Source organism: Mya arenaria, chromosome 5 (assembly GCF_026914265.1).
Source record: "Mya arenaria isolate MELC-2E11 chromosome 5, ASM2691426v1".
In the NCBI taxonomy this organism is placed as follows: domain Eukaryota; kingdom Metazoa; phylum Mollusca; class Bivalvia; order Myida; family Myidae; genus Mya; species Mya arenaria.
In genome coordinates, this window is record NC_069126.1 from 28,547,208 (window position 1) to 28,574,374 (window position 27,167).

The following is a 27,167-nucleotide window of genomic DNA, read 5'->3' on the forward strand; positions in this document are numbered from 1 at the left end:
AATTGATATACGTTATTATGTTTTCTATCATACAATTTCGTTGTCATTTTTAACGTTTATTTCCTGACAGAGCCTGTCTTAATACATCATAAAAAGTCATACCAAGCTGAACTTCAGTTTTGCCCAATGGAGGTGTCTGTGAGGAAATGACAACACATGTCTGCGTCTGTAGTCTTTTCTGAATGAAAAGCAGATGTTCCATTTCTCACCAAGATACGACATATTTCCGACATAGGTGTAATGACAAAACAAGCATACATGTATTTGAAATATAAGTTGGAAGTAAGTACGTTGTACAATCGTGATTTACATTTCAGAGCCTAAGGTACTTACCACAATTCCCCAATTCCCTGACAACGTTACCATCCCAGAGTTGGATTGTGCAAATTGCCTGGTTGGGACGGTTGGCGTCTACAACAACGTGGAATGTATTGTGTTTGGAATCAGCGAGAAAAACATGGTAACAACTTTCTTTTCTCGTAATATTTTTTCAATCACTCGTTCATTTTAAGCCACTAGCGTTGAAAGAGAATAAATACAAAGGTCCTTCAAACTTGTAATGGGCCCAAAATAGGTATAAGAAATAGATTTTATCAGTTTAATTTGCATAATAGAACCATACTGTATTTGTACTCTGAGTCTTAAAACAAATATATTTTCGTTCTTTCACGTAATACTGTTCTGTTTAACAATCGGATCCAAACGTATGGGAACGTAAATGATTTTAATAGAGTTTATTTTGTTTGATAAACGACAGTTAGAAATTGGTGTAAGCAATTACACCGTTCAGTAGGTAAGTAAGTGAATACCTCACTTGGCCACCATATTACGTTTTGCAGTCAGTTTCAGTCAAATTCTAAACATTTCGACATGCACCAGGAACGCCGTTTGATAACAGTAGGAATGTCGATTATATTCTTCTTTAATGTTTTTTGTTGTAGAAAATTGAGTTATGACACAGACAAATCCTGTTTCGCTCAACAGTGGATTAAAAGAATGGCAATGAAAAAAGCATAACTCTGTATTTTCCTTTCTCTTTTGTTTTTCTTCTGCTTAATGCATTTTACACATATGTAATGCTTGTAAGTTAGACGATGCTACAGAAATACAAAGAAACTTACTCATATTTTGTGACTTCTGCGTGGTACCATTAACTGTATTAGAGTTTAATATGTACTTGTTGGAGAACATGGAATTGAAGCTGAAGAAAAATGGTCAAGATGTTCACAATGTGACTATGGATGGTTTCCCCTTTTATCGAGCATTTTATGGCTACATGCCGAGTGAAGAAGATACAGATCATACCGTTACTTGCGAGGCTACTAGAGATGGCCAACAGCTCCAAACAGCATCGATCACTCTTGTCATTCTGCGTAAGTTATTTAATTATCATATTGTAAAACATGAAAAAAACATTTACATTATATGATAAAACATCAACAGAGAAACAAAAACAGTGCAATGGAACATTGTATAAAGTGATTTGAAAACGGGTAAGCATGGGGATTGGCCAGGAGCTTTTCCAACATCAGTTATGGACCTTTATCAGACGTCACATTATGCGTTAGTAATTAAAAAAAGTGTCTTATCATTGATAGTTTACATATGTCGTATGATGGGATTGTTCGCTTTATGTCAAAACTATTTGGCGATAATATATATTTAATTATGGTTCAATTGATTCTCACTGTGTATCTTGGCATACTTTTAGGCAAACTTCCTTGATACGTCAACATTATTATAAAGTGAGATAAAGTATATTTTGATGATTTCTAGAGCCAAATAAGAACGATGTTATATATTCAGATCACAACTGCATTTGATTATATTTTACTTATTAATAAATACAAATACAATACATTTCATTATATTTTTATTTAGATTAAAACACGCAAGACAATAAAAAAGTAAACATTGGCTTAATTAAAGTTCATATTTTCATGTACAGGAAAACCATCGCTTCCGACAATTATATTGCCGGGCTCAGTTAAAGAAGGAGAAAATGCACATATTTCTTGCAAAGCCTTCAATGCCAGACCGGAGCCAAGACTCTACTTCATGTACAATTCTACAACTTACAATACAAGCAATAGCTTTTCAAAACCGAGAGACGATAAAACAGTTGATGCTGAAACAATCTTCGAACAAACTTTCAGCCGATATGACAATACCAGGAGTTTGAAATGTTGCGTCGAGTTTAAAACGTATAACAAAATCACACTGAAAATGAAAACCCTATGCTCAACATCTGGCATATATGTTTTATGTAAGAAAATCACAGTAATATGATTTCCTTATGTTGAACAGAATGACATGATAAAACAATATATTCATACTGACGATAGAGAAAACAATGAACAGTTTGATTATAGTTCACAAATTAAAAATACTGTGTGTAAATTACATGTTTTTGACAGTTCGATATAACTAAATTTGTAATCCATTAATTGCACCAAAATTGATATTAATTTAAATAACTAAATTACATGCATATGCCACCACATGAATACAATGGTCACTTAAATATTGTATTATTTCTTCAACCAGTCCCACCGAAGTTTCTACAGCTTGAAGAATTAAAAAGAACCAACGACGAAGAAGGTAATACAAGACTCCTGTTGCAGTGTACAAGCGACGTGTCTAATCCAGTTAGTAAAATACAATGGAACATTTCGTCAAATGTTCAGTATGAATCCTCCCAAAAAAAGAAAGAGGTTGATGAGGTGTCTGGACATATAAGGACTATGGTAAAACACAATTGAGAACTACTTATTTACATTTGTTTGTACACTTACACGTACCGTTTAACGATTATAGGTTAAATCCTTAACGGGTGAGAGTGGTCTAGTGGTATAGGTGACCGCCTCTCACCCAAGAGGTTGTGGGTTCGATCCCCACCAGGGGTACTTTCTCATAGCCTCTCAAAAAGGACACAGTACTGGTTTCTGCCCAAGAAACGGACTCGAGAGTGATTCTATAAGCTTTCGTCACTATCGAGCTAAAATAAATTAGTATAAACCAGATCCTTAAATTATTAACTGGATATGATAGGACTTAGTAATTGATAATTTAGTACTATTGATTCATCTTTTTTGTTTACAAGTCAAGTCAAGTGTCAAATGAAGAATTTATTTTGTAAACATCATACGTAATGCTAATAGTTGTGTCATAGTACATTTATACATGAGATGAAAACGTATTCTTATTCCTTGATACAATTCATAAGATAAAATATGTACACTGCTAATTTTCTTATTGTGTTAAATCAATAATAGGTCATGGACACTATTTAGATCATCACCAGATTCATACCAATTTAACAAATATTGATGCTTTAAATGTATATATTACAACGACAAAAAGGATGATATTCACAATCAATTTCAGATATAGTATAGTATAGTAATCAGCAAAATACATAATCGACCATGCAGTGCAATGCTTTAGTGTCTTTCAAGTTCAATATGCAAGTCATGATAAGAACATCTAAATTTAGCATCAGCAATTTCATGTTTTAGTGGCATCTCTATCAACAAATTTTGTTCCGATGTTAAGTAAACTCTTAAAGTGGCTGTAGTGGTAACATCGGCTGGCTTTACTCGCATTATCGTGCCATGTTTGGGTAAACAGTCAATTATCCTGTCTCTAAACAGTTTTACAAATTAAAATCACCAATATATTGTGATATCCAAGCATATCCACGTTTTACTTTGGTAGCCCAACAGATCCTTCCCACATCATCTAGGGAATTTCACATTATGTACCATTACCTTGGATACCTTCCAGATGGCATAATAATTTACACCAATACTTTATGCAATTTGTAAAAAAAGTTATACATAATGGTAATATTCCACAGTCTCCTTAAACCATACAAGTATTGGTAGTTTTTCTTTCATGTAAAAAATATGTACAAAATTCATTTTGAATCATTTCAACGGATTGGCTATATTCATATCCCCATACTTGGGAGCCATAACATAGAATTGGCTTAATGAAACACTTTACGTCCGACTCTAACAAAGTTTTTCTAATTTGAGTTATGCAGACACGGCACATTAAGTTACTGTACGGCGTATAATTATTAATGGTAAAAAAAGACGATATAATGTGTGAATAGAGCTAATTGTATATTACACTCTACATTTTGTCTATTTGATAAAATAAACGACAAGCAGAAATAAGTAGTTTAGTTTATTTTTGTAATCGGGAAAGATTCCTTTGACTGTTACTAAAATTGCAACTTCAATTACGTCTTGTTTTGAAGGTCGAGGATGTTTGAAGCAGTGTTTAGTGTAAAACATGTGTTGGTATGACACCAAAAGTCTGACAATTTCAAAAATATGTCTATGACTCTGCTTTCTATGTTCAGTTAATTGTATTTGTTTGCTTTGAGAAAACATAATATGAGATGTTTATTGATCCATTTGGTCAAAATAACATTAAATATCGTTTCACATTCTCAAAATTGCATCGTGATGTTCCTTGGCCTTTTGCAGATTTTATCTGCCAACCTCTCACGACATAACAGTGGAGAAACAATATCGTGTTACTTGGAAAATCCTGCGTTTACAGAGATCAAAGTAATCCAAAACTATAAACTTAACATTACATGTAAGTTATTACTTTACATTATTTGGTATTGTTTAGTTGATGGTTAATATAACATGGATATTTAAAACCAAAATGCAAAACACTCAGCATCAGAAGCTGAGTTTTAAGAGTAAACACAATCCTGAACGAAACGCTGAAATTGAATGTAAAGTACATAAATAATGTTTTATAGTCGCCTGCCTGATTTTCAGTTTAATAAACAACATTATTAGGCGGCCTGTGAAATTAACTGAATGTAGGCCATATATTGTACTTCTCTTCAATCTAAGTTTCTACTAAAAGCATTATGAAATAAAAATGAGACTATATTCAGTTACGGAGCTTGTCTGTAAAGATTGTACTGTTATAAACATTTATCTGAACACTTATTGTATCATCATTACCCACATCGGGTGTGTAACTTCCTTCCACCCATCCGTACCAAATACCTTACATTATCTCCAAATCTTGCGTAGCAAATTATCTTAATCTATTTTTCATGTTTTAATAAGTTAATACCGAATAATGGCAGTATTGAACTTCTGAGTAACTCGTACCACACTCATGAGTACCAATTACTCCAAAAGACCGCATAGTGTTGCGTTCCACAAAAGTCATTACGGCTTTACCCACATTCCGTTTGCAATATTCGACTGTGAAGAAGAGCTATAGTCATGATTTTATACGAAATTAAACTTTTTCCGTTTTTAGACAAACCATTCATCAGTTTTTCAACTGATGAGTCCGAACTAAAGTCCTTTGATGACAGTCTTAACGTGTTATGCAAAGTTGACGCAAATCCATATGCGAAGATCGAATGGCTGAATACATCTTTGAAAGAGATCGGTAAGAGTTTGATCTGATTATAGCAATTTATAATTGTTGTCAATGTGTGTTTGTTTTTAATGCACATGCACATACTTTTTATGCATTGGGTACTCTTTAAGTAGTCCATATTTGCGTGAAACGTTTTATTGATGTTTATAATAATTAAAGTAATGTCACCATTTCCAGCACCGGCTCAACAGTCATTATGGTTTCCAGACGCTCATAGCCATACTTGACGAATACTTGATAAATAAGGGATATTATGATAGGACGCTTTTTTGGTGACCTGTATCATGTCGAGTTCGGTAAGTAAACACGTTTCCGTCGAGACCACAGGTCGAGATGGATACATATTTACTTACCGGACGAGATACAGATCACCAGAAACGCATTTTTTCGTAATATTCGATTCATTATATTCCTGCCTATTGAATTATTCCTTTTAATTTCTCAGTTTCAATTTGATTTAAATTTACCGCCATCGTTCATATGCGCGTATGAATTCGAATGTGTTACGTAGTTTTGTGTAATGAAGTAAAGGGAAGCTACTACAGCGAACGAAGTCAGAAATTACAGAATTCACTTTATTGAGCATAATAAGAACATTTGTTTTTGTGTTTTAGCAAGTTAAGAATTGCCTAATACGAGAACAATTATAAAATGTCACAGCACAAAAAAAAAACGGTACTTATTCTATGAGTACAGACTTATCGTCAATTCCTGTAGACGTAACGTGGACATTTTAACAAAGTAAATATTCGTGGGATTTTTTGACGATCATAAAATGCAGAATTGAGGGAAGTTCGTGAGTCAGTCGCCATTTCTATCGATGACGCGAATTCGCCCTCCTCTTTGTATTGGCGAGCTGCTCATATCTATGATAATAAACATGGATAATGCAGCAAGTTATGACCTTCGAAATGGCAAACAACTAGTCCACTGATTGGAAGTGTTCTCTGCTTTATGCTTATCCTCATGGTTCTTTGAAGGACATGATAGTGTTCTCTGCTTCATGCTTATCCTCATGGTTCTTTGAAGGACATGATAACCATGTTCCTGAATATTTACATGCTTCTGGAGCGTGAGTAAAGTTAGATAATTTAATGTACTAGTATTTGAAAGTTGACAGGTTTTACCAGTTTTTTGGGTCGCGCTATTTTAGCAAAGCGAAAGTAGTTCCGAGATTACAGACTGTACTCGCATGATACGGAATCTGAAAACGACAGTATCATGATATGGATTTTTGATACAGCGTGCTGTATTTTCACTGTTGGATATGGAAAAGGAATTTGATAGGCTTATACTTATCCCAAATATTGGAAATATAATACGATTATTAGTATTGTGTTTTGATCCGGAAGGTTGTATTCGACTCCAGTGGGTATTTGCAGATTCGGATTTCACGAAGCGCAAGCCGAGTGAAATCAAATTCTGCGAAAAATAACACGAGTCGAATACGACATTTCGGATCAAAACGCAGTCACTAATAACCCTTTTATCATATTACTGGTTAGATCACTTAAAAGTCACATGTTTTCATAATAAATGTAATTTTAACGACACACTGTTTTGTTTTATGACGTCATTTTAAAATCGCGCAACGATACTTGTTATTGTGACGTCAAAGGGGTGGAATACGGCCGTATTGCACTTGAGTGGGGTACGGACTACCGTATTTTGCGATATGTATTGGGTGTGGATTTATGAAAGGTATACAATAGAAGGAAATACTACTCAGTAGGAAGAGAGTTCGTTCAGTCGGTATATTGGAAAGAACAAAACCACCAACAACCTATAATAAAGTTTATTACATATGGAAAAGGTTTTTAATGTCTAAAGATCATGATATCATATTGATAATTGTTTGTAATTTTCAACCATATATGTAAAAACAGGTACCCATTGTACAGTTGTATTATTATTCTGAACAATCAAAACACTTTTGCACAATAGTTGCCTTACCAATAAAATATGTTTTATAAAACAATGCAAGTTAATAACACAATTAAACACAACATAACAATAACAATAATAATAATAATAATAATAATAATAATAATAATAATAATAATAATAATAATAATAATAATAATAATAATAATCATAGTAATAATAATAATAGTAGTAATAATAATAACAATAACAATAATAATAATAATAATAATAATAATAATAATAATAATAATAATAATAATAATAATAATAAACTGCAAATAAAGTACAAATCTGCTTTACAATAATACAACATTCCAAATATTTTCCAGGTGGTAAAACAGAAAGCAGTCTTGAATTAAAGATACAAGTTCACTCAAGTGGCCATTATTTTCATACGTGTATGGCAGAAAACACAATTGGTTCGGCAGTAAATGCACTTGCTGTCTTCTTGGTCAAAGGTATATATTTGTGTGTATTGAAAGTTGATTTGTGGTGCGTATATTAGTGTTTCACATACACATATTATATATTTCTTTTAAAAACAAATATGATTAAATAACTTTATTGAATCCAACAAAAATACAGTTACGATGTTTTCTTTAAGTGTCCATGTATTGAATCAGGCGTATAAAAAACCCAGATCTATGCTTTGTTTGTAGATCAGCAACTATCGACACCAAGCGTTCCTACTTGTAACGACCTCTCTACCTCCATGTTGATCGGAATTATTTGCGGTAGTTTGGCGGTTCTGATTGTCGTTGTTGTAGTTGTCGGATTCGTGGTAGTATCAAAAAGGCGACAGAATACACCGAAGAGCGAGGAGTATACCGATTTACAGTTTCCGGAACCAAATTTGTAAGAGTATTATCTGTTTTATACTATTGAAACTTCAAGCATTGTTGATCCATACATCAACATGATGTGACAAAGTTTAGATTTTTTTCATTTAGACATTGTTTCTGTTCGAAAAAAATGTTTGGCTTTGATCTTTAGAGTGCAATATCAAAATGATAAAATAATTGATGTATATCACGGAAATTTGCTTAAACATAAATACTTAAATGTATATATTTTCAGATATATGAAGCCGTTAGGTAAATGCATGTCTAGTATATAAGAAAGAATGCAAAACACCTGAATGTCGAGAATATTAGAAAGAATGCGAAACATCACGTGTATGGGTACCTTAGGATTGTTTGTGCATTACACTGTAAACGTTTAGAATTACCTTTCCGATATTTAAGAAAAGTTATAGATGGAGAATTTTGAAAACGACTTTATAAACTCAACAGCCACTTTCACACGAACGTGTTTCGTAACCTCTATTTTATTTCTTTATAACCACCTCATTGATTGTATTTATGGTTTTTACCACGCATATTACGAAGGATGATACAAAATTACGTAGACTTGTCATACCACTTTAAAACACAAAAGAAAATTCAAACTGGAACAGGTGAACACATGTTAATCCAATATGTTTCGCATTATGTATACAGAATAATAGTAGTTTAGAAAGAGCCAAGTCGTGATGTCCAGCACTTCGATTTGTCAGGTTTAAATGTTTTTGAGAGATAATATTCATGATCATTGAAATTTATATAAAATAACACCAGATTAACACGACAAGCATAGCTTTAAATAATTTGTTCAATTAAAAAGCTCCGGATGTATTTGTTTTACGATAATACACTTGTCATATGGCAACCATATCTTTTACGGAGCCGTGATTTAAACTGGAGTCAAACGAGTGCTAATATCATGTTGCATTTAATATTAATAAATTAGTTTAAATTAAGAATATTTCAACGCTGATTCGTATTTTGTAGACAAAAGACTTAATAAAAACATGTATTATACGCATTTAATAAAGCAATACATGCTCAAGGTAAAATAACAATCCACGCAACTTTTATCATCAGTCGTAATGTTTGCGCAGACGTAAGAATGTTTTTACGTCGTAATGTCTTTCTTTTAAGAATATTAGTTTACGTCGCCATCATGCCACATTCTTAATGGTTAATTTGTAATAATTGTAATATTTTTGACATGCTGTAATCTATAACTAGCGTTGTTAATTAAACGCCTTACTACGATAGTCTTTAAAACGCAATTCTGCGAATATTTGTTTCAATTACTATTTAAAAGAAAAAAAATACTCGTGGATTGTCAAGTTTGTACATATAGTTTATAGTCACTAAACAATAATGTGTATAATAAGTCTTAAAACAAAATAGCATAACATGTTGACAATTCAGTGTTTATTCTTTTTATAATTGATACAACCAGGTCCTGTACATGTCACCATTGATGTTTCAAAGTCTCCTGATGACCAACAAACACAAACTTATGATAGTGTAGAATGAGCCGATCACGACCAGTTTCATGATGCATGCAGGTAAATAAGCCAACAATATCACATATTGGGCAGAATAGAAACATAATTATAAACTACGAGCATTTACGACCACACAAGATGCTACTTTTGGCATACGCAATTGCATAACACTACTGTATATGAAGTTAGCATTTAGTCCTCAAGGTTTATCTCCCATGACATAAACCGTTTTTATACTGTCTTGTGCGCTGGGAAACTCCAAAACCCCTTCAAGTATTTATATAAAACTAGGGTTAAGTATTCATCATATCGAGGTAATCAATTGCGTCATGTATCCGTACACAGCAACTACTACACATTGTTATAATGCAGATGACATATTGAATAAACTTTATCTTTTTATCTGTATTGTATAGAAAACGGACAAACTTTGTTATGAAAGCTTATCAATTTGTCTCCTATCTATTGTAGTGAATGCTATTGCAATAGTTGCCTTTCTTCACATCGTCATTTATCATACTGCAAGAAACGTAATTATTTTCATTACAGGTCTATGTAGAAACTCAAGTCCACGCTAAATGCTTTATCTTCCTACAGACACTTCTTCTAAACACCAGCCACCACTGCAAATAACACTCCAAAATGACGCTGTTCCTTTCTGTCGACTGACAGCTGACTGATAGAGGCGTTACTGGACTTGAATTGAAGTGAAGGCCCAGTATGCTAAAGGGTCATGCAAACTCATGCTGAACATAAGCCCTATTTGCTGGTGCAGTTGGAAAATTATAGATAAATATTACAAAAAAACATGCTTAAATGATGTATTATCCAATCTTCACTCACGACCGTATGAACGGGTTTGTAAAAAATGTAAATACTCCATTGAAAATATGTCATTACATGTAATCATTTTTTGTTCAAACAACGACACGATTATAAAAAAACTGAGTTAGTTTGTATAAAATATTAGGGATAGATCATTTCAATTGGTTCCGTAAACATGAACCGTGTAATCATTGTCAAGATTCATTAGTCTCTACATAAATGAAAACATGCAACTCTTCCAAGATGTGCTCAGTAACATTAATTCATTATGTAACTGAATTAAAGCACAATTATTTCAAACAGATTGATCTATCCAAGGAGAACCCACGTGACTTAATTGGTAAAGCACACGGCGACAAATGTCAACAAGTCTCGATTTAGGTAAGGTTTTTAAAGATAACTTTCTTAATATTTGGAGAATTTTTGTGAAATAAAGACCATAAACCCCGCATTTAAGATCTCTATCTACGGTAATAAAGAACTTTCTCTAATATCCTAAAGTTTTCCTGAAAATCTTGACCAACTGATTTCTCAGAGTTGAAATCTAAGGCAAAGTACACGGCTTTTGACAAATCTATCGCTTTACTTTATGTTAGCCGTAAATAATTCATACACAAATCTTATTTTAAGCAAATTTTATGCATTTTATAGTTTTCATCGTGTATTGTTTAACTTCTAGTTATTTCAAAGGTAAAATTGAACTAAAACCAAATTGATAAAGTACACGGACATTTTAGGATGATAAAGTACACGGTCATTTTAGTTTATGTTTGAAAGTAGAGTGCGGTTTACAAACTAATAGTTATATAAGCATTTTCTATTCGTGAAGTCAGAATGTATAGTGTTTAGTTTTTATTTAAGTTATATCAGTAAATTTTGCATTATATAACGCACACCTAAATAACTAAATATTTAGCAATCATATTTAATGAGGAGTTGAAAGATAGTCTATGGGATAATTTAAGAGAAAGTCTGCCATTATAAGTTCGATTACTATTAAATATGCAGATCAATACAGAATCATACATACATTTCTTCAAAAATCAGATAGTTTTACTTATAAATTATATATAATCTGGACTGACGGCGAATAAAACATCTCTGTAGTTAGCGGCCCGTTTGTGCTGATTATATATGTTCCTATTTGATGCGATACCTTTCAGGTAACGCTGAATCTTTTAATTGGTTCAGTCTGAACACATATTATCTGATCTACATCAGTAAAACTGCGGTCGTTCGAACAATACAGACAGGAACTCATTGTAAAGATGGAGGCTCGTAGTTAGATGAGAAACAGCAAGGAGGAATGAGAGCACACTATATTACCAACTTACAGGCTAGGACTAAGACTTGAACATCTAGATAAGAGCTGAGCATGGAACATTAGAATGTTCTAGACTAAAGGCTGAAATGTGATTACAAAATAATTGTGTTTCAAAGCTTGCTGAATTATATAAGATACGTGCAGTTAAGAGTTTATATGACATCAATGCATCTCTAAACCTTGTGAAAATGTTTTATGTTCAATCCGTTGTCATACTAATTTTACACAGCAATTTCTTTAGTACTGTATGACAAACGAACATTTTGAAAGAGCACCATTTGGTAACAGTTCGTTTTGCTATTTATCTTAATAAAATGTTAAACTCATCAAAACGTTATTTTAACTCGGCAACATACTGGAATGCACTTCTAACTAGCCCATTGTGATCTTTCAATGTGTCCTGATTAGGTGTGTTTCGCCTTAACGTGCCTGCTGAGTCCAGATTTGAACTTGAATGCTGAGCGACACTGTAGACATTTGTGACGTGTCATTCCCCTGTGTCTTGTAGAAATCTGGTCACTGAGATTGGTCTTGTCACCCAATTTGAACCCACACACATCACAGGTTAGCTTCAATTGGCCGCTTTCGCGTCTTTCGTGTATTTTCAAGTCTTGCAAGAGCAGTTTTGCCACAATATTTGCAAACGTGCAACTTTGTCTCGCTGTGATTGCTGCACCTATAAAAAAGACATGTACTGTCACAAGATAAAAAAACACTATATTACTGCCACGCAATGAGTGTTTGATAGTGTAATCAGCATCATAAAACTAAACGACCCTGTCCACTGAAACACGGACCACATTATTATGTGAATAACGCAACTCCTAAAAAACGTTGAAAACACAGTCAGACGACGGCAAATCTTAGCCTCTACACGAGGGGAGTCATAATAAAAGTATAACTTTAGTATATTCTTATTTCTCTGCGAAAAATAATGCTAAAAACTAACCTGTGTCTGTGTAAACACTTTCCCACAAAAACGATGGCAATTGACCAGAATGCCTTCTATCGTGGTCTACTAGGTGTTGTTGTTGCTTTTTTTATTTTGAAATGCCATTCCGCATTCTTTGCATAAAGTCGGAGTCTTCATATTCTGAAATGAAACAAATGTCACAAAATCATAAGTCTATCAAATCAGCTAGCAATCGAAGACATTAAAAGTACAAGAACAATTTTCTTACTCAAAATTGACAAAATGAAAAGTTATTAAGCAGTAAATGTGTTACTGTTTACCATGTATAATGAATACAAACACGTTTTACATATACGATACGAAAAAGAAGTGGAACACCCTTTACAAAAACTTCAAGCCCTTTATATGTCAATTGCGAATATATTGTTAAAATACTGGACTAAATTTTAGTGTGATAACACATGTTTCCATGATTCATGAAAATGAGCCCATCATTTAGGCGACTCCATCGGTCTAACTGTTAAAACACGTTTATTCTTCCATTGTCACTACAATACAATGCGTCTTTTCAAACATGGAGCAATGTTCAATAATGAATTTGAAGAATAGAAATAATAAATAAATCTATAATAACTAGTTTTAGCACCAGTCGGTAAAATAATGAGTATATACACTGAAGGTTGTAAATGACCGTGTACTTTATCAAACCTAAAATGTCCGTGTACTTTATCAATTTGGTTTTCGTTCATTTTCGCCTTTGAAATAACTAACTATATGAAGTTCAACAATACACGCTGAAAACATTAAAATACATAAAATTGCTTTAAATAAGATTTGTGTATGAATTATTGACGGCTAACATGAAGTAAAGCGATAGATTTGTCAAAAGCCGTGTACTTTGCCTTTGATTTCAACTCTGAGAAATCAGTTGGTCAAGATTTTCAGGAAAACTTTAGGATATTAGAGAAAGCTCTTTATTACCGTGGATAGAGCTCTTAAATGCGGGGTTTATGGTCTTTATTTCTCCAAATATTAAGAAAGTTATCTTTAAAAACCTTACCTGAATCGAGACTTGTTGACATTTGTCGCCGTGCACTTTACCAAATAAGTCACGTGGGTTCTCCACCGTGATTTTACTTTAAATTAATTATAACTTTAAGTTAGGAGTAAATTTGTGATCTGATATGGAATAAACAGGGCAAAGAACCCAATGGCATATGTTTTCCTGCGCCCCGTATAATCCATATCGGGCCACCTACTAGTATCGTAGCGAATGTATCACATCAGAAACCTGTATACATTGATTTACAATTTATTGCAAAGTTTTCATTTTTTCATCGTCATTTGGGTACGATATAAATATTAGTGACTCAATATGAAACAATATGGAGTCTCCACGTGTCCACTCCTTAACAAATTGCGTTGCATCATTTATGTTGTATGCGTGATATACGTGTTTGAGTAATAAAATATGGCGTCGTTTCTATAAAAGGTATTAAAAATGTATATATTAATGCGACTTTTATCCCAAATGAATGTCTCAAATACAATATGTACAATGACGATTTCACAAAGATAAATGAGATTATTTATCATTCCGCTTAATTATTTCTGTTATATATGTGTAGTCTGTGTACATAGTAAATAAGTTTATGTTCAAATTGTTTAGTCATCTTGCTTGTATTTCAGGTTTGTACTTCGTATATGCTTCTTTATATTTATGTAAGATAAAACGAAAAAAGTTCAACGTAGACATTGTTGTCCATTTTGAAAGCATTTTTTAGGGTCAATAGCTCTTTGATAAGGTTGTATGACCCTTTGTTGACTATTAAACGATGTTTAGTACATTGACCACTGTTAAACATATTGAGAATCGCACAACAATTTACTATTGATGGTCGCAAAGAGAACAACATAGACAGGTATACAAATTCGTATGTGTGGTCTTTGTATTGATACTTGTAAATTAAGACTATGTCATGATATGGTCTCGTCCCTGTTTATTTTGAATTATTAGTGCCATTCAACAAGACCATCGTTAAATGCTAGTTTGTGTAACAGTTGAAACTATTATGTATATTTTGTTTTTCAATTGGTTTTGTTTTATGAACGAATAAACTATGCTGCCGTTGTTCTTTTTATGGCGTGTATGTTTGTATATTGATATGGAAAAAATCGCTTTACAATCGTCTTTTGTTTGTTTGTTCTAAATTGATAAGCCAATAGCCCATTCCACAGTGGTCCGGTTAAACATCGGATAATTTCGTTATTTCAAGTCACATGGCGAATAAAAACATGAATGTTTTCGCTAATCAAATGCTGGGAGAATTCCTGATAGTATTCAAACATGTTTCATATCAAAATAGCATTTCCATCAGTTTAAGTAAGGAAATTATGTAGATTTTATGATTTACGACTTTGTCTGGATCGCCCAAATTTCACAAACAAATTAAGCTTATTTACTTGTGGCCGGCTTGAATCACCGATACAACTTTCCTGGAATATAACATGTAGGAATAACCCTATAGTCCTTTCCCTATCAAAAAGTTCGGTACAAATTCGTCATCCTCGTCATAGCTTGAACTTCATATTTTGCTCTTCGTTTTCTGACAAACCTGCACTTTATGACACTGTTTTGCAAAGGTGTATATCATTACACAGAAGTCAATGAAAAAACAAAACTTATTTTCCTCGAACTTGTTTATTGACAACCCCTCCCCGAACACTATTTTGGCATAAGTTCTTCAAATCTCAATTTTACAACTTTGTTTACCGTTGTAAGTTAAATATGAGACGTTCTATTCATCAGTTTCTGTCAGAATTTGATTAGCCAGACAATATTGTTTAGTTTTGAATAATTCAAATGTGAACATATAAATTAGTCTTGAGGCCTTTATTACCTAGATTCGGAAACTGTTAAACAGCAAAAGTAATTAGACGTCCACTTCATGGAGATAGATTTAATTTTTAATTCACAAAAAAATACTTTTCGAAACGATGTCATATAACGGTAGAAAATGTGCCTTAAATCCGGGTACAAAATAAAATGGTTATTTATCGCCATAAAAATAACCTGAGGAAAAGCAAATTTCACTTCGTTTAGACTTAAACATTGCTGACAAACAAATCAACATATGAAGTCTAGGTGATGCCAATAACCTCTCAGTTATCAATGCGCCAGAAAATATTATTCGTAATACTGATGCTGAAAACGAAAACTTCACTCTAAATTTTCACGATCAGGTTTTGGCATGCAGTTACCAACTTAGAAAGCAATTTTGTTTTCTTAAATCTAACACCAGTCCATTGATCTGGTGTTGTATGGAAGCATCCCAGGCTTATATTTGGAGATAACATTCGGATATGGACATTTTGGGGACGGAAAGGTGCTTCTTTCTATCATTGTTTCTGTCACTCTGTTCATATAATTTGCTATTGTCAGCGTGTACGCACTGTATAGATGTGTTTAGCAGCAAAAGAGTTCGATTAAGTTATCAGAACCTGAAAAAGGACTTCGTTCAAGTGGACTTTCAAATGTGGACTTCCGAGAACAGTCGAAATCGGTTTTCAAACGAGGACACATTCATATTGAAGATGCAAATCATGATATTCTAGTCAACATTTGTTTTTATGCAAATGAAAGAATGCCATGACGAAAACGACGGTGAACAGAGTGACGGTGAGTGAGCTGTTATTTCGGGCTATTTGCACGATCGTATATTTTTTTTCATTTTTAAGTTTTATCATAATTGGACTTCATATTTTACCGGATAACATTTTTGTACAATTTTGTCAATGACTCCGCCGATAGGGGGGGGGGGGGGGGGGGTACACCTTGGGTATCGGAGAAGTTAAATGTAACAGTATATGTACCAATTTAATCCGCTAAATATTTTCTATCGTTTGATGTTAAAAACTTTGTCAAGTTTAATCATTTTGAAACATAAAAATCAACGTAGGACAATATTATACCCCAAATAAGTACATAATAAATTGATGGTTGAAACATAAAGACATATGGAAAAGCAGTTTATCATATTTAATCATTTGAATTTGTGGCCACGTAGCTTTTAATTTAATCATTTATTGTCTTAGATTTATTGATACTTTAATAACCTGAAACATCAGATTTTATCACGTTATTATTATTATTATTTATAATATTAAAATAAAAACCACGAAAGAACCCCGCTAATATAGAACTTTCAATTTTGATAATACCATGTCAGACATGCGTGTGTTTTATAATGTACCGATGCAACTATGAAGACAGCACGTGCCAATTTAAGTCATAAACATTTAAACTTGACATCAACTTAGCTGTACATCAGGTTTATCATAAACTGTAAGTTATTATAATTTATAATGGTAAAATAAAACCCGCGAGAGAACCCCGCCAATATGATCTTCCAACACATGATAAATTAAGAAAAGCACAGCAAAACGTTTAAAATAAATTGTACCTGTCTTTAGAAACGATTTAATATATATACTTGAATTTAGACGTTGTTTATATTACTCATATATTCTTTAATCAACTGTTAAGAACATTAACAAATCAAAGACACTTATTCATTGACACGTCTTTTTCACACCACAACACCAACAGTTTGCTTGGCAAAGATTGCCTTGTTCAAAGACAAATTTTCTTTGAAGTTTTATTGATCAATTAATATTTCAAAGTCACAAAGTACATTCTTACATTTTTTAACATTTTATATTAAAACAATAAGGGTTTAAATTTAGACTTTAATGATTTTTTTTTATCAATCTTATCAATGCATTTCATAAATATTTCTTTATTTGTGCATTTATAGATCTCATTTACAACTTCTTTTGAAATAAAATTTGACAAATTATAATTTTTTCTTTATTTTCAAAATAAAAAATAAAATAAAATTTAGGGGCCGAAATGTCTCTGTTGAAAATCAGTAAGGGGCAGAAATGTCTCGAGTCAATTTAATCAACGGGACGAAATGGCAGGGCCGAAACTTCTTAGGGGCCGAATTTGTAGTAGGCCGATTTGGTAAGTGGCCGATTTGTCTCGCTCCCAAAACAACGATCACAGTGTACGAAACGGTGTCATCAGATCGCATTTAAGCTCGGGCGGTTATAAAGTTTTGTAGTGAAATAGGGAAAACGCCGACACAAACGTATAAGATGATACAGACGGCAAGTGTTAAGAACAGTGTAAGTCGCACTCAGGTTTTCGAATGGCACCGGCGTTTCAGTGACGGCAGAGAGAGCCTTGCAGATGACGAGGGTAGACGAAGAAAAAAGAAATACGGTGCCACGTTAAGGACTTACAATTTAAGATCAGAACGCAGTCAGAGGTCTTCGGTGTCGGCTATGAGGCAATTTATAAACGTTCTCAGGTGCTACAAATGTCGAAGGTGTTTGCATTAATTAAACGATATAAGAATATAATTACTTATAATTTGTGCTCTTAAATGATTCAACATCATTATGTAAAAGAACCGTATTTTAATTAGAAAGAAATAATAAAAAAAAATAAAAAATAATCGGAAATAATTTAATAAATTTACTTGCCCAGTCTAAGGATTTATATAACTTAATGATTGAAATAATGTTCCCGACAATCAAAACCCAATTGAAAGGAGTAAATCGTTTTGATTCGCTGACAAATCTTCTCACGGCGACATAACAAATTTTCAAACAATATAACTCTGAGTGGTATAGGGATATATTCCGACACCAATGTATTCATCGGCGCCAAAGGTGCATCCACTGTGATGGATTATTTTGATAAAAACGAGGTTGGCGTCGTGTATGCTGTTAACGTCATTCCAATGCATCCGGCGTGCGCCGGGTTTGCGTTAGTGACCCTGTTCAGACCCTGTAACTTTTGCACCATACATTCTATTTGCATGCTATTGTCAGTGTTTGTAGCAGATACTATCTGCATCTTGTCAATGTATATTTTGATGTAGAAATATTAAACCATGTTTGTTATATGAGAACAGTCCTGTTTACTTTGGATCATCCTTCGTATCGGTGGTCCTTATGTTGTTCTAGCCTGTTATTTGCCTATTACTGAACTACTTGTTTTGATGCCTGCATAACCAATGAACCTTCTATCTGAAGCTCTATTGTTGAATCTATCATCAAGGACCGAATCTGAGTTATCTGTTTGGAAATATTTCCTCGACGCAACATTATTCATATCGTGTGTGGCTAGATGTACTTTTAATGGGTTAGTTGTCTATCCAAAAAGATCATTTGGGGATATTTGTAATCACCGTATAGAGTAGTGATAGAGTTAGAATAGCAAGTTCGCTGGAAAGGGGAAACACGTGTATGTAAAGGAGGAGGATTTGTAAGTATAAAAGTAGAAATGCAGTTTGGGAATCTTGGTTTAAACTTATCGTAGAAACCATATGCCAGAGGAGAAATACTTTATTTCATACAATCCTTTTGTGTGTTGGGATTCGCAATTCAATAACAATGTGTTTGTTTTGAATGTATTTTCTAAAATTTGTATAAAACTGAAACATTACGTCGTTAACTTATTTGATTCCTTGTCTTAGAGCACTAAAATGCTATTTAATATGTAAATAGCTGATAATTGCTTTTTGTTATTATTATACACTTTCATAATCTGACATAAAAACATAAATTATGATTTGATGCAAAGATAAATAAAAGCGATTGATAAATGAAATACCTATACAACAGAGAAATGGGTATTTCTGGTTTGGTATAAATATAAGCCGTCACGGTAACCAGTAGTACCTTACTGAAAAACAGCTATACACAGCGGAAATAGAATGGCTTAAAAAAGAACTTAACACTTACGCCTTATTCGGTTGAGCTCTTATTCTAGAGACACCTACGCATATAAAACCTTGGAATGAACATGTATCAATCGAATCATGTGAGCACACGGAATGGCGGAATTTATGACATGACGTTTACCTGAAGTATCCATAGAGACAGCGTCTTGTTTTAATTATCGGACATTCTTTAAGATTATATCCTAAGATTAACACGATGTGTAAGGCGAAATAACATAAACGCCTAGATTTTTAAGTTTATTATTAAATGTCATGAATTAATAATATTCAGTTTAATTCGTACTGTTTTGTATAATCAATCGTACAGGGACAAGCCCTATAATCAAACAACCGAAAGTAAACACGGATTAGAAGCACAGGGTAATTCTAAAATGAAAAAGAGCAAGAAAATATCAAACGTTTCAATACCATGAGTTAAAACAAGCTACTACTGAAACCAAGCACTTGTGTTATATCCCTTCACATATACTTTTTAATCCTCAATCCGCTTAAAAATGACAATATACGGTTTTTCGATAAAAAACAAGATAACATCGTTTATTAATGGGACAGTTACGCCTCTTCCTTTTATTTCTAATACTCTCTTATTTATCCGAGTAATCTGCGTAATAAATGTCACTATGGAAGTCTGCATGTCTGCCAACCGAGCTCACTGCGATAAGGGATATAGACAAGATTTTTAACGTCGATAATTCACCGGGAGACTCACCCAATGTCGAAGGATCGATATCCCTCGATATCGATATCGATATCGATATCCACTGCATTCATTACTTTCGAGAGAGCAAAAGTAATTATTCCTTGCTATATCGCCGTATGCTTTCTTGAAACCCAATTGCAAAAAACGTCGATTCGCTAATGAAGACTCGTAATTGTATGCAGCTCCATGTTATTAAACATGCTGTTACGGCTTAATTGGTAGGTACAGTCCGTACTTAACAATGCGTGTTTGTAACGACAAACTAAATTTAATACTTAGCCTTCAGATACGGTTTAAATAGACGTAATTTGTCTGTCGTGTTTAAAAATGAAATCGTAATTGGTGTACGTTGAAGGCGATGAAGGTGACACTTCTGAGAAAAAATTCTGAGTTATTAGATATCGCTTGACTGGAACGGTAATGTATTGTGAAGCATATGCACCTCTACGATTAACTATTATTTATATTTTTGTCGATCATCAACTTCCTCAAATGCAATGATCACACTTATACCTATTCATTTGCGATAAAAATACAGTGTGACAAATATTAAATTCCGTTTTAAGATTCTGCGCAGAAAATAATGCCAGCCCTCTGAATGTAAAAAGTACATGAAGTATACAATTTAATCTTTATACATATAGACATCGCTCAAATTTATCTGTTTAACTTTGCAATAAAAAAAGTAATATCAATTTATATTCATCTTTCCATTGTGAATTTCCGTTTTAATCCTTGAGTAGTAAAAGAACGATTCGAAAGGGAAATACATTGATAATGGTTTTACTTAGTCTGAATCAAACTCATCATATTTCATTCCATTGTTGTTGTTTCTTTCGTCAAGATTTCTCTCCTATGCCGATATTTTTAATAATTTTCTCGTATTTCCAGTTAAGTAGCTTTTCAAGAAATCTTGAAATATCAAACAATTTTATGATATCAAACATACCATCAGAATGATACCTTATTTAAGGTGGGCTACAATTTCAGACTTTTAAATCTGCACTTTATACTGTATTAATATTGTGTGTTTTTTTATGTCACACCTGCAGCTGTAATTATGATGCAGAATATGAAGGTGTGACAATAAGGACACATCAATTTTATGTTGTGTTTGTCAGAGTTTGACCGAGAATAATTGGAGTAAGAAGGAAAATAAACATCGTTTAAAACTGGAGTAAACAAAGGTGAAACTTATCGTATATACGTTAGAATAATTAATATGTAAATAATAATAATTATTCTGACAACTATAAATGTGTTTTTACCATTTTACACAGTTTCAGTCTTCCTGAATTGTCAGAGAACATGAATGACATTTGTCTGCGATGTTGGATACATCATGGCTTGACGATGGAGTGGTTCGGACATTTTTCATTTAAATTTTGTGGAATGTTTTAAAAATGTTTGGTAAATTAGAAAAACAAAACATTCATTTGCCTAATGATTGAAATGTTCAGGGACTGTCCTATCGGAAGGAAAATAAGAAACAATGTTTTATGTAATATTGTAATTGATTTTAAGTTGATTGTCCAGACGAGGTTAACATTAAACTCAAATGATCCGTGCACTATAAAGTTGTCGTTTTCTATCTTATGGCCATTCGGAATGTTGGTGACGCCTAAAATGAGGGTGTTGCAAAGGTTAGAGTTAAATTTCCCTTTCACCTCTTTACAACGAAATACTTCAACTTTCGCTAAAAAGCAAACAAGTTCATTTCGATCAAATTAGTACACGTTTTTATTCGCCCGGCGTCACTTGAAATCCCGGTAAAGATCACTTACATCACACAACAAATGGACGCCAATTCCAATTAGCATATACATCGCCTTATACGGAGTAAGAAGCGTTGACCTCATACTTGGTTTGTGATGAATAGAAGACGCAAACGTTGTTTAAGACTTTGTTAGTGATGCATTTTTAATGCATGAAAATGTACTTTCAAATTGGCCATTTAATGAAATTAGTTGTATTATCAACTGAATTAATCATAATGGTATAAGTTATATGATTACTTCAGTTGGATAAATTTGTGCCGACGTTTATCAACACATATGTTGAAACTATAATCCTCAAATGAAAACATGCTTCCTATGTTCTTGTCTACTAAACGCACATGTTTACACTTGAACATCTATTTGTAAATAACACAATAATTCAGTTGGAATTCCTTTAACATCTTCTTCTGTAGAAATAGCCTCTAAGAGGGGCGTGTCTCTAAATCGATTCTACTTTCTAACACTCTATATAAGTTTCTCCCAGGACTTCCGTAGAAACACTCCTGGGAGATTCATGGCACAAAGTTAAGTGCTTTATACAATATCTTATGCGTTGCATGTAATGCAAATAACTACGAGTAATATAGTATATCACAATGACGGGAGTTGCCAATAATACTACGTATTTTAAGGACACTACAGCAGTCAATTCTGGAAATATTGATACGGAGTTTGTGCCTCCAGATTTTCAAGTAACGGCTAAGAACATTATTCTTGCCGTGGTTTTGATTCTCATGGACCTTGTGACGATATTCGGCAATCTGCTTGTACTCCTATCGTTCGCTTTTGAGAGACGTTTATTACAACCATTTAACCTCTACATACTTAACCTAGCAGTAACGGACTTTTTGGTTGCCATAACGGCAATGACGTTTTATACATTAGATACGCTGCTTGGATACTGGCCGTTCGGACGCATCATGTGCGGAGTGTGGATCTACTTTGACTTTGCGATGACATTTGCGTCTGTGTTTACGTTAGTCGCCATCTCCGTAGACCGCTTCTGGTGCGTCACGTGGCCTATCCATTACAAGAAATATAACAACCGTTTCCGAACAGTCATGATACTAATTTTTGTATGGTAAGAAACTTTAAACTTTCCTAAACTTAAGAAAACATTTTTTATATTTATACATAATTCCTCCTGTCAACCATATAGCAAATATAAACAAGTGTTATTATATGCATAGTGTTTGAAATTCTGCGCGTTGATGGCAACGTTTCATGTATTAGGCGCAGCAAATTTTCAAATATATATATATATATATATATACAAACTATTATAGTATAAGAATACAATAACATTTATGGTTATCCATACGCAATTCATTATATTCGTTTACTATCATTTGATAAAAACTGACCAATGCTATTTTTTTATTATTTCAACGTCGTTTCATAAATTTCGCATCTAAATGACCAATTTTACATCCTCTGAATATTTGTATTTGGTTGTTTTGAAAAGAGTACTTGCAACTTTCTCGTTACCACGTGCTACCATAATCCTATGATCAATTTAAGCGCTTTCTGTTCCGAACAATCATTAAAATTTATTAAATGTTACCTGTGACCATCAGTCTTAAAAGAAATTTAATTTCCTGCCACGCAAATGACTGCTTTTGTAGTGTTTCTTGGACTAACTGTCGGTATAAAATTCTTCTTTGACAACCTGCAAACCAGTAAGCTCAATAAAGATTTAAACTCTGAATTGTCCAGGTATCAATTTAGGCAGTTGTTAGAAATCCAACAGAAGCGGATTATGGCAATTTAATGATATGTTATTACAAATACTATTTTTTCAATGATGATATACTATTATAAATGCATAAACGACCAATTATGGGAATGATTTGGGAGAACAATTATATGTTATAGTCATATGTATGTTATTAATTTTTAATTACATATGTTTAACTATTCTAGTCGACAATTTATTAAAGACAACCTGAATATGTATGATTAAAAAAAAATAACTTCAGTTTACACCAATTGAAGCATATATCGGCATACATAGCTACTAGTTTAAATCAGTGTTTTATTTGAAGATAGAAAACCTTATAAACCGATGCTGGGAGGGGGCGGTGACAGTTATTTTATTTGCTAGTTTTATCTATCTGCAGGAGTTTGGTGTTTACAAACACAAATATTGAAACGATAAATAAAACACTTTTCTGAACAACTAGTAATCAAAAGTTGTCACCAACACTATATTAATTAGTGATCTAGGCAACAATATACATGCGAGTGTTTTTATTTAGTTTATATAAGCTGCTACCATTTTAATTTCAGATTAATAGTAATCACTTCTTTTAATTGCAATTCTTTATTAAAAGCATATCGTAAATTCAAGACGTAAAACATTAAACATAAAGTTTAATTAACAACAAAGATTGGTGTTTTAATGCGCTGATGGAAAGTGTTAACTTGAGAGCAAATGACCTTATCATTCTTTTTTATGATTTAAGTGAACATGCGAGATGTAATGAGACAATTCTTTGGAATGCTTGCATGATAATGTTAAAAATATAAGCTTTCTGGTGATATTCACATAAGTCATTATAAAAGACTAATGCGGTTCTTCAAGGAAGCTTTCAGGGATCCGTTCACCAGGAACCTCAAGCACTTACGTTTTGATCAATAAAGCCAGTATAGCTTCTTCATTTCTTTTAATACGTTTCGAAATATATTGTTGTTGTTTTCTGAACGCTGAAATACTAACTACAGAGAACATGCAAAACAGATCAAATGTGAAACAGATATAATTCATACTAGAAGAGAGATCCTACGAAGGCGGATAATACATCTTACATATGAACACATTATTCTCGGTTGTTTTGCGAATGTTCCATGATATCAATTTCAGAGTAAATTGAAAACTGCACTAGATATAGTGTGTGTTTTTCAGTTATATTTATGTAAAACTTCTTTTTATGTATATTTTGACCCTTTTTACAGGTTGTTCGTAGTTGCAATATGGACACCACCCTTTATCGGCGACCGACTGCAACATAATGAGGACCATTTCTGTATTTGGGAGCCGTCGGACAACCGCGAGTTTGTCATATTTGTGGCGTTGATAGGACATTACATTCCTTGCCTCATGATGATGTTCTCTTATATGAAGGTTCTATACGTTATGCGAAGTCAAGCATTAAAAGTCGCGGTCAATACGGATACCAGCCTTCAAAATCCAAGTAGCTTGTCGACGGTAAGAATTTGTGTCAATGTCGCCACCACTGGTACGTTGAAAAACGCTGTATCAAACGATTGTCTTACGCTGAATGATAATACACCAACCCAATATTTAAGTGTCGGTAGAAACAATGGGGACGGTGCATCTACGAGCCAAACTGAAATTTGCCCAAACAGAAGAACTACAAATACATCAAAAACTTACAAATCCTGGAGGAATCCAATCACAAAGGAAAAAGGTGGGAACGTTCGAGAGAGAAGGATTTTCATAACCCTAACGTACGTGCTGAGTAGCTATCTGATATGTTGGTTCCCGTTTTACATCGTCTTTGATACGTACGCATGGGCACCAGAGTTGATTCCTGGAGAGTTGTACACGTTCTTCTTTTGGATGACATACTTAAACTCGACCCTGAATCCGTTTATATACGCCTATACGAATAAAGAACTTCGACAAGCCTTTATGAAGGTTTTGCGATGTGTGTATCGATGTAGGTCATAACGACATTTTTCAGAATTGTTTTTTTTTATACCGTCTTGCACAAATGATATTTGGCAATGAGATTTGCACAGGGAGTATTTTTTATTAATCTAACAACACTTTTTAAGAGCATAAAAATGTTTATTTCATCTTATCATGTACATTGTCAGTTCAAAAAGAAAGGCATTGCATATATCTATAACCCGAAAATCAATACTCGGCATTGTAGTGAAACCATGCAAATCGCATAATAACCAAAGTTAGATAAAAGATGCAATCTTGTTCTAATAGCCATTGCATGTCTTATTATCTTAAATCCTGGAACCTTCCCGGATTTATATGACATAAGCTTAGAAAATAAAAACATTACCCTATTTATTGTCAATCGCCTATAGCGAGCCGAGTTCATTAACTGGAGAATGTCATATATCCAATCATAAATCACGGCATCCAATATGGTACGAGGGATGATCAATATTTACGTAGACTGGTATAATAATTGTTTTCATACTTCTTGCAACATAGTTAACTTTTTTATTGACTACCATGATATGAATAGCATGACATAGCATAGTGCGAAACAAAATGATATTATGCAGCCACAGTAAGGCGCTAACGCTCCATGTGTCGTTTTGTCGTACGTATTATGAACTGAAAACTAAATGAAATAAATATAAGTTGCAGAAACTATTGAAAATAATCGCAATTCTGTATGACGTCAATCGGCTGTTGCATTTTGAAATAAACAACGTCTTCTCTATGACACCTATGAATATAAATATGTCGCCACAAGAACGTTGGGAAATTCGCACAAACATTGAATTTTGTAAAGAAAAAGGGGAACACACCATCCGAAACGTATAAGCTACTTAAGCTGACACGTGGAGAAAAGGGCGTTTGCCGTGCAATGGTTTTCAAGGGGCATCGACACCTTTTCTGATGGCCAACAGTCCATTGAAGATGATGCAGGTCGTGGACGGAAGTCAATAATTGGACCGTCAGCCATGACGTCAATTGAAGAGAAACTGAAAGCGGACTGCAGAATGACTGTAAGGGGACTGTCAGAGGTTGCCAATGTCAGCAGCTGTTGAACCACACACAGCATTCTGACCACCGAAATAAACATGCGGAAGGTATGGAAGAGAGCTGGGTCGCCGCCACTTGAGAAAGCCCAAGTTTCACGTTCCACTGGTAAACAAATGTAAATGGTGGTTTCGGGTTGTCGGGAAATGATCCTGTGTCAACTGGTACTTGTTGGGTGGATGGCAAATGCGAACTATCTTTCGATTCATTTAAATCAGATAACAATAACATGCACTCAGGAGAAGTTCAATTAATTATACTTTGCACATATTGTAAAATATATTCAATATAAACAATATGGGTAAATACATTCTGTGCAAATTGTTCAATTATAGTAGAGATAATCATATTTATCTTGTAGT

At 33.5% G+C, this 27,167-nt stretch overlaps 2 protein-coding genes across 2 annotated transcripts; both read left to right on the forward strand.

Annotated features, from left to right (window-relative positions):
- The first annotated feature begins 333 nt into the window (after positions 1-333).
- On the forward strand, positions 334-13,460 carry LOC128234338 (uncharacterized). Its single transcript, XM_052948519.1, has 12 exons — positions 334-460; positions 1,187-1,373; positions 1,949-2,266; positions 2,548-2,747; positions 4,500-4,614; positions 5,305-5,439; positions 7,686-7,814; positions 8,016-8,211; positions 8,434-8,450; positions 9,646-9,754; positions 10,244-10,900; positions 11,683-13,460. Exons 1-10 carry the CDS (start codon positions 458-460, stop codon positions 9,720-9,722), a joined length of 1,377 nt encoding a protein of 458 aa, XP_052804479.1. The 5' UTR covers positions 334-457; the 3' UTR covers positions 9,723-9,754; positions 10,244-10,900; positions 11,683-13,460.
- Positions 13,461-22,645: 9,185 nt separating this feature from the next.
- LOC128235595 (alpha-1A adrenergic receptor-like) lies at positions 22,646-26,813 on the forward strand. Its single transcript, XM_052950404.1, has 3 exons — positions 22,646-23,130; positions 25,005-25,257; positions 26,673-26,813. Exons 1-3 carry the CDS (start codon positions 22,646-22,648, stop codon positions 26,811-26,813), a joined length of 879 nt encoding a protein of 292 aa, XP_052806364.1.
- Positions 26,814-27,167: the final 354 nt, after the last annotated feature.